The sequence below is a fragment of the Bison bison genome, unplaced genomic scaffold (assembly GCF_000754665.1).
Source record: "Bison bison bison isolate TAMUID 2011002044 unplaced genomic scaffold, Bison_UMD1.0 scf7180017864068, whole genome shotgun sequence".
NCBI lineage: Eukaryota > Metazoa > Chordata > Mammalia > Artiodactyla > Bovidae > Bison > Bison bison.
In genome coordinates, this window is record NW_011494640.1 from 8,496,383 (window position 1) to 8,508,542 (window position 12,160).

At 40.7% G+C, this 12,160-nt stretch overlaps 1 protein-coding gene across 2 annotated transcripts in view; it reads right to left on the reverse strand.

The window, feature by feature from the left end:
• The window catches only part of RHBDD1 (rhomboid domain containing 1), a 135,747-nt gene that overhangs the window by 106,708 nt on the left and 16,879 nt on the right, over window positions 1-12,160 (reverse strand). For both annotated transcript variants that reach the window (XM_010837049.1, XM_010837050.1), the window contains one exon: window positions 388-885. In XM_010837049.1, the coding sequence (XP_010835351.1) occupies window positions 388-820 (433 nt within the window). In that variant the 5' untranslated portion in view covers window positions 821-885. The remainder of the gene's footprint in view (window positions 1-387; window positions 886-12,160) is intronic.

Here is a 12,160-nt window from a genome sequence, read left to right on the forward strand (position 1 = left end):
AATTAATGGTACCTTTAATTATTGAGAGGCTGCTGATCTTTTTAGAGAACTCCCTATCACAAATACACCAGTGTATCTCTCTCTCTAGCCCCATCACAATGGAGCCAGGGCATAGTTCCAAAATCTTATTTCCTGCAAAACCACCTGTGGGCAGACCATAGTCTAAACTGTCCAAGAATGAATAATGCAGCGTAATAGGAAATAGCAAAATCAATGACTCTCCTGTGCTCCAATCAGCCTCTTCTCCAAAATCCAAGCCCCCACAGTCCTTAGCCACTCAGATGTCAGTTCCCTCACCAGCTGGGACCCCCGCTTCATAAGACAGCAACAGCTGCACCTCCCTTACTGTCTTCAGGCAGGCTACCTTTAGAAATGTGTCTGCCTTACCTGAGAAACCGACAGCACAATTCCTTTTGAAGTCAGGCTCATTCAGAAATTCTGCCAGAGCAAATTCCAAGAACAGGTACACCACCCCAGTGAGGAGGGAGAATGTGACGATGATGTAGGCAAACCATCTACTCCCCAGTCTTCTCTCCAGATGAATTCCTTTCCACAGCATGGATACCATATTGAAATACAGGTGCCAGTCATCCGCATGGTGAAGAGGGGAAAGCAGCAGGCGCTGCCAGTCCTTCTGATAGTAACACTTCTCCACGCTGAGGCAGGAGCTAAGCAGTGGCTTCAGAGGATTCAAGAAGAACCAGATGTTGAGAGCCAACGTTGCCAGGGTGACAGGTGGAACATTGTTGATCCCAACCTGGAAGATTTGAGAAAGGAGCAGAAGCAGCCCGATGTTAACTCCTCTTGATCTCCGATGCATGGTGAGATATCAAGCCGGAGATAGGAAGATGTGGTCAGGTTTGGGGAATACGCAGGCAGCTGAGTCTAAAATACAATAAAAAAATGCACATGAAAATCCACCAATTAAGAATTAGGGCATCGACAAGATATGCTCACAGGAAGATGAGCTTATGTTACATATATCTCATCTCCCATTTAATGGAAACATTTATATTCCATGTCGTCCAGAGCAACTCCCAGGACACCGGCTGCCGTCTCTCCTCATTGTACATCCTAAAGGAGAAATGTTATCCCAAATCCCAGTGGGCCAGTGAATGGTTGGGTATGCTTTTTCGGACAAACATGCCATAAAAATGTGACCTGCCTCCTGTATAAAAAATACTTATAACCTAACAAAAAGACAAAGATACTACACAAATATTTAATGATACTACACAGATACTTAGTGATTTCTTCTCAGAATGCTAATTTTAAAGAAATTTCAATGTTGATATATTAGAGTCTGCCCCAAAGTTGTTCGACACTGGCAAGTCTTAAAATGCAAGGATATATTATCTTCTAGTCCGTATTGCCAGATGTTAACTGCTACAATGCTTTATTTTCACAAAAGTTTCCACTTTTAAATGTTCCACTATGTGCCAAATCCTGGACTGAAACACGGTCACTGTCTTTAAGGAACTCATTTTCTCCTAAGAACTAAACCAACAGCAGCCACACTGTGTTTTAAATGCAGGGACAGAGGAAGCCGCGACCCGAGGCCGCGACTCAGCCTGACGTTATGGTCTTGAAGGGTAAACTGGATTCACCAGCGAGGAAAGAGTACCCTGTTCACTGGTCTACTTCTCCATGCCCTGGGCTGACCTTGTGAACTACTTTGGTTGACAGAATGAAGAGCAAAGGACACTAGTTCGGAATCTAGGCTCAAGGTGATTTGCAGACTTCTGTTCTCTTTTGGAACCCTCCCGTGCAACCATGCACACAAGTCCAGGCTAGCCTGCTGGAGGATGGAAGACACGTGCTCTAGTCACCTGATGGCCGCAGCCACTGACCAGCTAATGCCTCAGAAACAGACCTGTTGAACTGACCAAAAGTGAATAAGTAAGTCCAACTGGGGGCTTCCCTGGTAGCTCAGCTGGTAAAGAATCCACCTGCAATGCAGGAGACTCCAGTTTGATTCCTGGGTTGGGAAAATCTCCTGGAGAAGGGCTATCCACACCAGTATTCTTGGGCTTCCCTGGTGGCTCAGATGATAAAGAATCCGCCTGTAACGTGGAGACCTGGGTTCGATCTCTGGGTTGGGACGATCTCCTGGAGGAGGGCATGGCAACCCACTCCAGTCTTCTTGCCTGGAGAATCCCCATGGACAGAGGAGCCTTGCAGGCTGCAGTCCATAGGGTCACAAAGAGTCGGACACGACTGAGCTACTAAAACACAAATCCAACTGAGCCCAGACTAATTTGCTGACTCACAAAACAGTGAGCTAAACAAATGATAGCTTTTATCAATAATAAGATATTTAAAGTTTTTTGTTTATTTTTGGCTGTGCTTGGTCTTTGCTGTGCAGGCTTTTCTCCAGTTGTGGTGAGCAGGGTCTACTCTCTACCTTCAGTGCCCACTACTCAGTATGGTGGCTTCCCTTATTGCGGAGCACAGGCTCTAGTGTGTGTGGGCTTCAGGAGATGCAGCTCCCAGGCTCCAGAGAGCAGGCTCAGTAACTGGAGTGCTCAGGCATATGGGATCCTCCTGGACCACAGATGAAATCCATGTCTCCTGGATTGACAGGTGGATTCTTTACCACAGAGCCACCAGGGAAGCCCAGTAAGTATTTTAAATTAATTTCTCTAAGTTTTGGAGTGGTTTGTTGCACAGCAATGACTAAACAACACCAAAGGCCTTTGCTTTGGAAGGAGTCTGGGTTATGCTTTTGGGAGGAAGCTAGTAAAGAAAGGGGCACAGATTAAAGATGCAAGAGATAAACAGAATCAAGTCCTGAGAGGAACAGCCTTGTCCACCACAACAAGGAAGAAGACAAATGTCAGGTACAGATACGGGTAAACAGGCAGATTAGGGGAAAGGATGCTAAAAAAGTTCTCCTCTAGTGGTTTTCTGATTTGCCTGATTTCCCCTTTTCTGAGCTTTCTTGGCTTCCAGTCAAATACATATCTCACTCTGATACACTAAAGATTCTCATTCAGAGAGCACACTGGAAAGTGCATAGCTTTGGATTAAAAAATGGCTAGACTCTTCTACTTACTAGCCCTGGGACATTGGGCAAACTACTTAAACTTCAATTACTTCACTCTAAATTAGTAATAATACCTCCTTCCCAGGATCACTGTAACACGTCTAGAATAAAGTAGGTGCTGAATAAACGGTAGCTACTATCTTCACTGGGGCTTCCCAGGTGGCTTAAGGGTAAAGAAACCAGTTGCCAATGTAGGAGACGTGGGTTTGATTCCTAGGTCAGGAAGATCCCCTGGAGAGGGAAATGGCAATCCACTGAAGTATTGTTTCCTAGAGAATTCCATGGACAGAGGAGCCTGGCAGGCTACAGTCCATGGAGTTGCTAAAGAGTTGGACACGACTAAGCAACTAAATAACAACAACTTTTCATTACAATAAAGTAATCTCACTTAAGAGAAAAAGCTTTCACAAATGAGAGCATTCTAATAAGACTCAAATGTACTCCCTAACCCGCCCCCCCATATGGATTCTTATTAACATCACACCCAAAAGAAAAAATTATACATATATGCACGTGTCGTATGTGTATCCCTATTATTAGCACTCAAATTTCTTTATTGCCAGGACTTATCATTATAGCTTTGTAGCAATCTCATAAACTAGAGAATTTAATAAAATTTCAACTGAAAAGCTCCCAGATAATTTTGGAGAAACAGTCTATATTTTTCCCATTGACTTTCATGTTGATTTTCAAACCTCCAACGATTGTGACAAGTTTGCAATTCCCCTAAATAGTTATATATATATATATATATATCTCGAACATCATTACCTGTAATGGGAATAATGGAAAAATATGGCCATGGTCATTAAGTAACCAGCTTAAAAGAGATCACAAAATAAACCCTTCAGTATTAGTACAGTGTCCTACGATACCAGGCATATGTGCAGCAGAAAACCAAAAGTAATTGTCTTTGCTTAAGAAAAGCCAAGACATAAAAGAAAAGCAAATTCCTCTCAACTGGAATTACTAGAGATGAAGAGTACAAACAAAAAGATAGTGGCATTTCCCCGAGCCTCTCTTACGCTGTGCACCCAGGCTCACATTACACTTGCTTGACTTCTGCTCAGACCCAAAGGCCCCCTCTTGTTCTCCTCCCTTCTCACCTCTGTCTTCCCACTGATGGCTGCTCCTGCTCCCCTGGGCCGCTGGGCTCTCCTGTAGATCTCCTGACTCCTTCCAATCCCCCTTTCTTTACTTTGCAGTTTCCCTCCATTCTTACACTCTACTTTGCATATACTCATTGAATTCCACTCTCATGGTTTCTATAATTCTTTTTATCAGGATGGTTCCCAAATTTATATTTTACAGCCTTTATTTCTCAGATTTCAGAGATATAACCTTCTAGGAAGAATATAATCTGCCCGTTCTCTTGCTCTCACAGAATGACTATTCAGCCATACCTTCAATCACTAATTTATTTAATAAATAACAAGTGCTGATTGCATGCCAGCCCCTGTGCCAGGCACCAGAGGCACAGCAAAGACCAAAACCCTAGCAATCTCAGTCCCTAAATGGCCCATTTCTATTTGTTGAAGGAAATAAAAATACTGGCTGCAAAAAAATCACAGGATGAATAAAACGACACACTTAATAGTGCAAAGGCAGATAAAACCATAACCAATGTGAGAAGTGCAAAATATGTATCAGGCTCTGCTTTCACAAAGGCCAATGGAACATAAAGTTTTGAGTTTTAAGTAGCCAAGATCAATCCAAGTCTTTTAAGTAGCCAAGATCAAGCCAAGTATTGTTTCATATCAGATCTGTGGCCCAGTTTCCTTTCTTGTAAGTTATACCAAGTCAGACATCCAAGGTGAGGGGTGTAGCCTGTTTGTAACAAGGTAACAGAAAATCCAACTAGTTAATGTGAAGATCAAATATGTAATTTGACCTTGTGGGTCAGGCAGGCACAGTTCTAAGAACACCAAACAGAACAGATCACAAGTGGCATTTCCTATAAGATGAATATTGTCCTGTCCATCAATATACAGAAATTTCTAGAGAGTTAAGCTAAGCTTATTTAACTTATATGCAGAGTACATCATGCGAAATCCTGGGCTGGATGAAGCACAAGCTGGAATCAAGATTGCAGGAAGAAATATCAATAACCTCAGATAAGCAGAAGACACCATCCTTATGGCAGAAAGTGAAGAAGAACTAAAGAGCCTCTTGATGAAAATGAAAGAGGAGAGTGAAAAAGTTAGCTTTTTCACAGAAAACTAATATCATGGCATCCAGTCCCATCACTTCATGGTAAATACATAGGGAAACAATGGAAACAGTGAGAGACTTTATTTTCTTGGCCTCCAAAATCACTGCAGATGGTGACTGCAGCCAAGATATTAAAAGACGCTTGTTCCTTGGAAGAAAAGCTATGACCAACCTATATAGGATATTAAAAAGGAGAGACATCACTTTGTCTACAAAGGTCCAACCAGTGAAAGCTGTGGTTTTTCCGGTAGTAATGTACGGATATGAGAGTTGGACTATAAAGAAAGCCGAGTTCCCAAGAATTGATGCTTTCGAACTGTGATGTTAGAGAAGACTCTTGAGATCCCTTGGACTGCAAGGAGATCCAACCAGTCCATCCTAAAGGAAATCAGTCCTGAATATTCACTGGAAGGATTGATGCTGAAGCTGAATACTTTAGCCACCTGATGCGAAGAATGGGCTCATTGGAAAAGACCCTGATGCTGGGAAAGATTGAAAGCAGGAGGAGAAGGGGACAACAGAGGATGAGATGGTTGGAAAGCATCACTGACTCGATGGACATGAGTTTGAGTAAACTCTGGGAGTTGGTGATGGACAGGGAGGCCTGGCGTGCTTCAGTACATGAGGTCACGAAGAGTCGGACACAACTGAGCGACTGAACTGAACTGAAGCTGTGGGAGACAGCACAGAAGCAAGATTGATGACCTGGAAACTGGAGCAATGTGTTTGGTTTTGAAAGTGATTTGTTTATTCTAATCTGTACCCAGACCATAACCAGTTATACCAGCTCAAGGAAGAGCAGGTTGGGCCCTCACTCCAACCCTGCCCTCGCCTTATAAACACTTTCTTTCCGTCACACTCAACATGTCCCAACCTGAACATTGGAAGGTCCCTTCCAAGTCTGGCCCTCCCTCCACGTTCCAGATCTCAGGACACAGAATCCCCATCCACCTAGCTATTCATGTTGGAGATGCTGATAACATCCTGAACACATACTTTCCCCTCTTCATCCCCAAATCCCAACCACCACACTTTAATTCTTCCAAACTACTTTTTATCAATCTCCCTCTTTCTACCCCTAGATCCACTACATTAACCTAAACCACCATCATAGCTTGCCTGGATTACAACAAATTCTGCTTCTCCTTCTTATACCCACCAACCACTTTCCACCACTGCTCAGAGTAATCATTATAAACTGAAGTTGGAATACCCTGCAGTAAGCCATCAAAGGCTTATTGTTAAAGGCTGGATGAAGTCCAAACTCTTGACCACAATTACATGCTTGTGATAACCAGTGCCCTGCCTGCCCCTCTGGGCTCATCTCACACTGGTCTCTGCCTTATCCGCTATGATCCAGATACTCAGGTGCTCCCACCCGAGAAACTTCAGGGTCACAGCATAAATGCTGAGGGCAGAGTTATCTGTTTTAGCCACACTGAATACCCAGAGCCTAGTATAGTGACTCATATACTCATATGACTTGTGTTTGTCCAATGAATCATAATTAGCATGTTAAATATATCTACCTTATACAATAAATTAGACTGACTGACAAGGTCTGAATACCTATGATACATTCATCCCTAAGTATTTTTCCTACAATTGCAGCAGCCTTCCTCACAGCACTATACATATTATTCCACTTAATACTTTCAGTTTTTGAACAGTGTTTGTAACGTTTACCTCAACTTTACAGGAATAAACTTCTGCTGCATTTAAAATGTATTAGTAAGTTGCTTTGCCAGAACTATTTGATAAAATAATGGCATTTTAATTACGCAGTAATACACACCAGACAGAGCTACATCAAGGTTGTGACAGAGAGAAATGGAAGACCTCTTAAAATATTGATAGGAAAATTAGCCGCATTTACTTTTAATGAGAAATTAAAAATTAAACAGGTATGTAATAAGAAAAACTAAGTGGTTAGAACAAACAAAAGAAACTGAATTTATAATCTGGGAGCCCAACGTGTCTCACGGGCGGAAGAAAGGAGTTTTACAAAAAGGGAAAAGAAACTAAGTACAGTGATTTTCAATTCGACTTACAAAAGCAAGAGATATTTCATCATCACCATTTACCATGGTGACCCTGTATCTCAATTTTCAGTTTAAATGTTCAAGGACTCAGGCTATTAAACTGCAAACATATATAAACTATATTATATATAGTTATATATAATATAGTTATAAACTGTATTCCCGATTTGGCATCTGATAGTAACCAAATTAATATCACAAGAAAGAAACTACAGTCCTAATAGGAGTAATTGAACACTATTCTGAAAACAGCCTTCTATGTCATTAAAAGTGCAACAGATCTTAAAATTATTCACTGAGAACTTTTAAAATTGTGTGAACTTTTTCTTTAAGAATCAATAAAAGGATTATCAATACATATTTGAGGTAGAATAATGATATGTTATTATTACTATTTTCACGCCTTTGGAAAACTTCATTCATATATATATTTATATGAAAATAAAAAAACTCCATATATATATTTAAGCATATCCTCTTTAAAAAAATCATAGAGGAGAACATATGTTTGTCCAAGTCACTTTGCAAGTATTTATCAGAGGCCCGCTATCACTCAGGTTGAATATTTTGCTAATGCCTGACTTTCCAGATGCTTAAATATTGATTTTTAAAAATTGAGCTATAATTCACACACCATAAATTTTACTCTTATACTACACATCTCAGTGGGTTGTGTATATTTCACAAGGTTTCACAATCACCACCATCATCTAATTCCAGAATATTTTTGTTCCATCTAAATGAAACTCTCTGTACTTACCTCCTCAACCCTCCACCTACCCAGTACCTGGCAACCACTAATCTACTTTTCACTTCAATGAATCTGCCTATTCTGAACACTCCATACAAACAGAATCATATAGTATGTGGCCTTTCGTGTCTGGCTTCTTTCACTTAGCACACTATTTTCCAGGTTCATCTATACTGTATGAAGTACCGGTACTTAAGAGTTCCTTTTCATGATTCAACAATATTTTATTATATAGATAAACCACACTGTTTTATCCATTTGTGATGGACATTTGGGTTACTCCCACTTTTTTGGCTATAAAGAATACTGCTGCTATGAACATTCACGTACAATTTCTTTGTAGAAACATACCTTTCCCGTTCTCTGGGACATATACCTATAGGAAGAGAACTTCTGGGTTAACTCTGGGGTTTCCCAGGTGGCGCTAGTGGTAAAGAATCTGCCTGCTGACGCAGTAGACTTAAGAGACGTGGGTTCGATCCCTGGGTTGGGAAGATCCCCTGAAGGAGGGTATGGCAACCCACACCAGGATTCTTGCCTGCCTGAAGAATCCCATGGACAGAGGATTTTGGTGGGCTAACAGTCCACAGGGTCTCACAGAGTCAGACACGACTGAAGTGACCTAGCATGGTAACTCTATGCTTAACTTTTTGAGGAACTACCAGACTGTCTTCCAAATTTTTGTGCCATTTTTCATTCCCCTTCAGTGTAAGGAGCTCCAATTTCTCCATACTCATACATACTCAACAGCACTTGTTTTTATCCATCCTTTTTATTACAGCCATCCTAAGTGTGTGTGAAGCAGTATCAACTTGCATTTCTCTAGTGACTAATGATGTTGAGCACATGCTTGAATTTTTATTGCTTAAAATATAAATATGCATGTTCACTGGTACATGTAACCATACAGATGAACATGTCCCTTCCCTCAGCCTCCCTCCCACACCCCCTTCAAGAAACAGTTTAACAAATGCCTCAGAAAAAAAAAGAAAGATGATGGAAAAAAAAGATGGAACCACAAAGTCATTCTGGTTAGACTGCCAGAATTTTAGCACTACCATCCATCTCTTCCCCTGTGATGTGATGTGTTAAAAGTGAACGAAAATGTACTTCAGTAGCAGGGGCCGGGCTGGGGCCAAGACATTCAACTCTACACACTGTAAAATCTTGTTTTGAAAGATGCAGAGGGTCAGTGTGATTTATCAATTCAAATAAAGCAAAAAAAACCAACTATGGAAATAGCAGATTGGATATGCTAAACATAAAAACGTCCTCCACTTTTGAAATTGCAAGAGCTGAACAGCAAATTAGAGCATCATAAATACCACACTGACTTGGATATTCACCCAAGTGAATTCACAAAACAATTAGATGTATTTTCTCTCTCTCTCACTGCCAGCATAGTCTATTTTCTCTAAGAATGAAATGAAATGGACCATTTTTTCTCATTGCCACCAACTCTCTGCAACCTTTTCATTCATGGTTTTTCTAATCCAAACATAAGAGACTGTTTTTACCACCTGTTACTATAGGGCCAATAGATGAGAATGCTTTGTTCCAAGACAATAATAATATAATCTGTTGTTCTTCCTGTAATACATCTTAGCATAATTTTATTTTTCCTAAAGGTATTAGCTCCAAGAAAATCCAATTACAAAGTGCAGATTTTCAAGATATTTTTGAAAGTAAGAAAATGCTTCAGTATAACATGTATTTGCATTTAGTGGAAAATAAGAATTTATGAACCAAACACTTGTCAAGTAATTTGTTCCCCTTTTCAAATATATGAATGCATTTCAAAAAGCTTACATAGCTTAAAATGTGATACAGTTGTTAAATACAATATACACAGTTATATCAATAACATAGGAAGTATACTTTTAAAACTTAGTATTTAAAACATTAAATGTAATAGCAGATGGTCTGGCTTCACACCACTGTGTGGTGTTCAATTGACCAGAATGTATCATCTACCTGAGTTGATGAGTCAATGGGGAGCTCCAGGGGTCCACTGTGGAAGCTGCGACACAGCACCATCAACATTTAAGGACATAAACAACAGATTTTTTTCTGGCCATCAAAATCTGTTACATGACTTCATGAGCTACGTTAATGGTGAAAAATCAAAGAGAATCAGAGTAGGATTCTGTTTTCTTATTTCACATGAGAGGCAGAGAGATACAAAGAAATGAGGACAATCGAATGAAAACTGACTTCATGAACAAACAATGAAAACTGGAATCAAATTATAGGAAGAAGGTAATTGGAATCTAGTCTTCAGGAATACTGTGCCACTCAGTAATTACACTCAAGTGTCTATGCATGGAAATATCTACAGCTTGGACTGGTCCAGAAGAAACTGGGAATTGAGAACACTTCCCCTTTTGAAGACTGCTGACACCGCCATGTACACAAGGGTTCTCCAATCTCGTACGCTTCATCTTCCTAGCTATGTAAGAACCTTACCCGGCTCGAGACGACCATTAAACTCTCTCAGACACCAACGGGCTAAGTCTTTCTGATTTTCAGCTGCCAGACCTAGCTTAAAGACACAAGACCTAGTTTTTAACACGAGAGCTCCTCTTTCCTTCTCCCCCTTATATACCATCTCTCCAAGTGAAAACATACAAAATTTCCCATACCTTACTGGAACTAGGTCCAACTGTCTTTTACAAGGCCGTCTTAAGTACTAATATCAATGCTGTCCATGTGGAAGGCAAAATAGATGACCTCCGGGGAGTTAGGATTTAAGACCACTAAAATGACATAGAAGTTAAAGAATGTTCCAGACAAGTAAGAAGCCATTAATAAGGTCATATGTGTGGTGACAGACCCAACCAAAGGTCAAACCCTCATCACCTGATGCTCCTCCCCCAATCTTACTTAAGTTATGCCTGACTCGATTTGCTTAAAATCCAATGTCATCATGTTATTCCCTGCCCCCAATCCATCATGTTTTCTTACTAGATCAGCTTTCTCTACATCATCATTGTAATAAGACTGAACAGTATAGTTAACAGAGTAGACTCTGAAGCTTAATGGCTTGGGTTCAAATTCCAGCTCAACTATTTGTTGTCATTTGTATGAACTTGTTGTGTTCAACTTCTTGTGACCCCATGGACTGTAGCCTGCCAGGTGCTGTCTATTGGATTTCCCAGGCAAGAATATTGGAGGGGGTTGCCATTTCCTTCTCCAAGGGATCTTCTCAACCCAGGGATCAAACCCATGTCTCCTGCATTGGCACATGGATTCTCTACCACTGAGTCACCAGGGAAGCCCTTATAAAACAGATACTAAAGAATAATAAGACCTATCTCATAGAGTAGTTGATGAGTGAATATATGTAAAACACATAGGACAAGGCCTGAAACATAACAAGGACTTTGTAAGTATTAGCTGATATAATCATCAGATCAACTTCAAGCATTTTAGCCTATACTCCAGTCCTATAATATTTCTATATTGTTCTCAATAATAACTAATATTTATGTAGCTATTTATAGTTTACAAAATAGTTAAGTATACTTGCTTCATTTCACTTAATTCTCACAATCTGGGGAAGACAAAGCTAGTTCCATGTTCTCTACCAGCTGGTCTACCCAGCACTGGCCCCAAAAAAATGTCACTTTACTGTCTTGCTAGTCATTCTGAAGCCTGCTCTGTACAGCTGTCCAGATGAGAAGGCGCTCAATGAAGCTTCTGCCCTTGAGACTTTCTGGGGATGTTAAATTCCTCTGTCCAAGGTGCTAAATAATTATGGCCATCTCCACTGATGGGCAGTCCTATGGGGCTCTCTCACCACCAGAGGTCACCAAAGTGAATTTTACATACATACCATAGCTTTTAAGTCTGAGTTCTTCCCTCATAGCTCAGTTGGTAAATCATCTGCCTGCAATGCAGGAGACCCTGGTTCAATTCCTGGGTCAGGAAGATCCCCTGGAGAAAGAAATGGCAACCCACTCCAGTATTCTTGCCTGGAGAATCCCATGGACAGAGAAGCCTGGCAGGCTACAGTCCATGGGGTCACAAGAGTCGGACACGACTTAGCAACTAAACCACCACCACCACCATTCAGAACATAACTGCCCAATTTAATGGAAATCCTTTCAG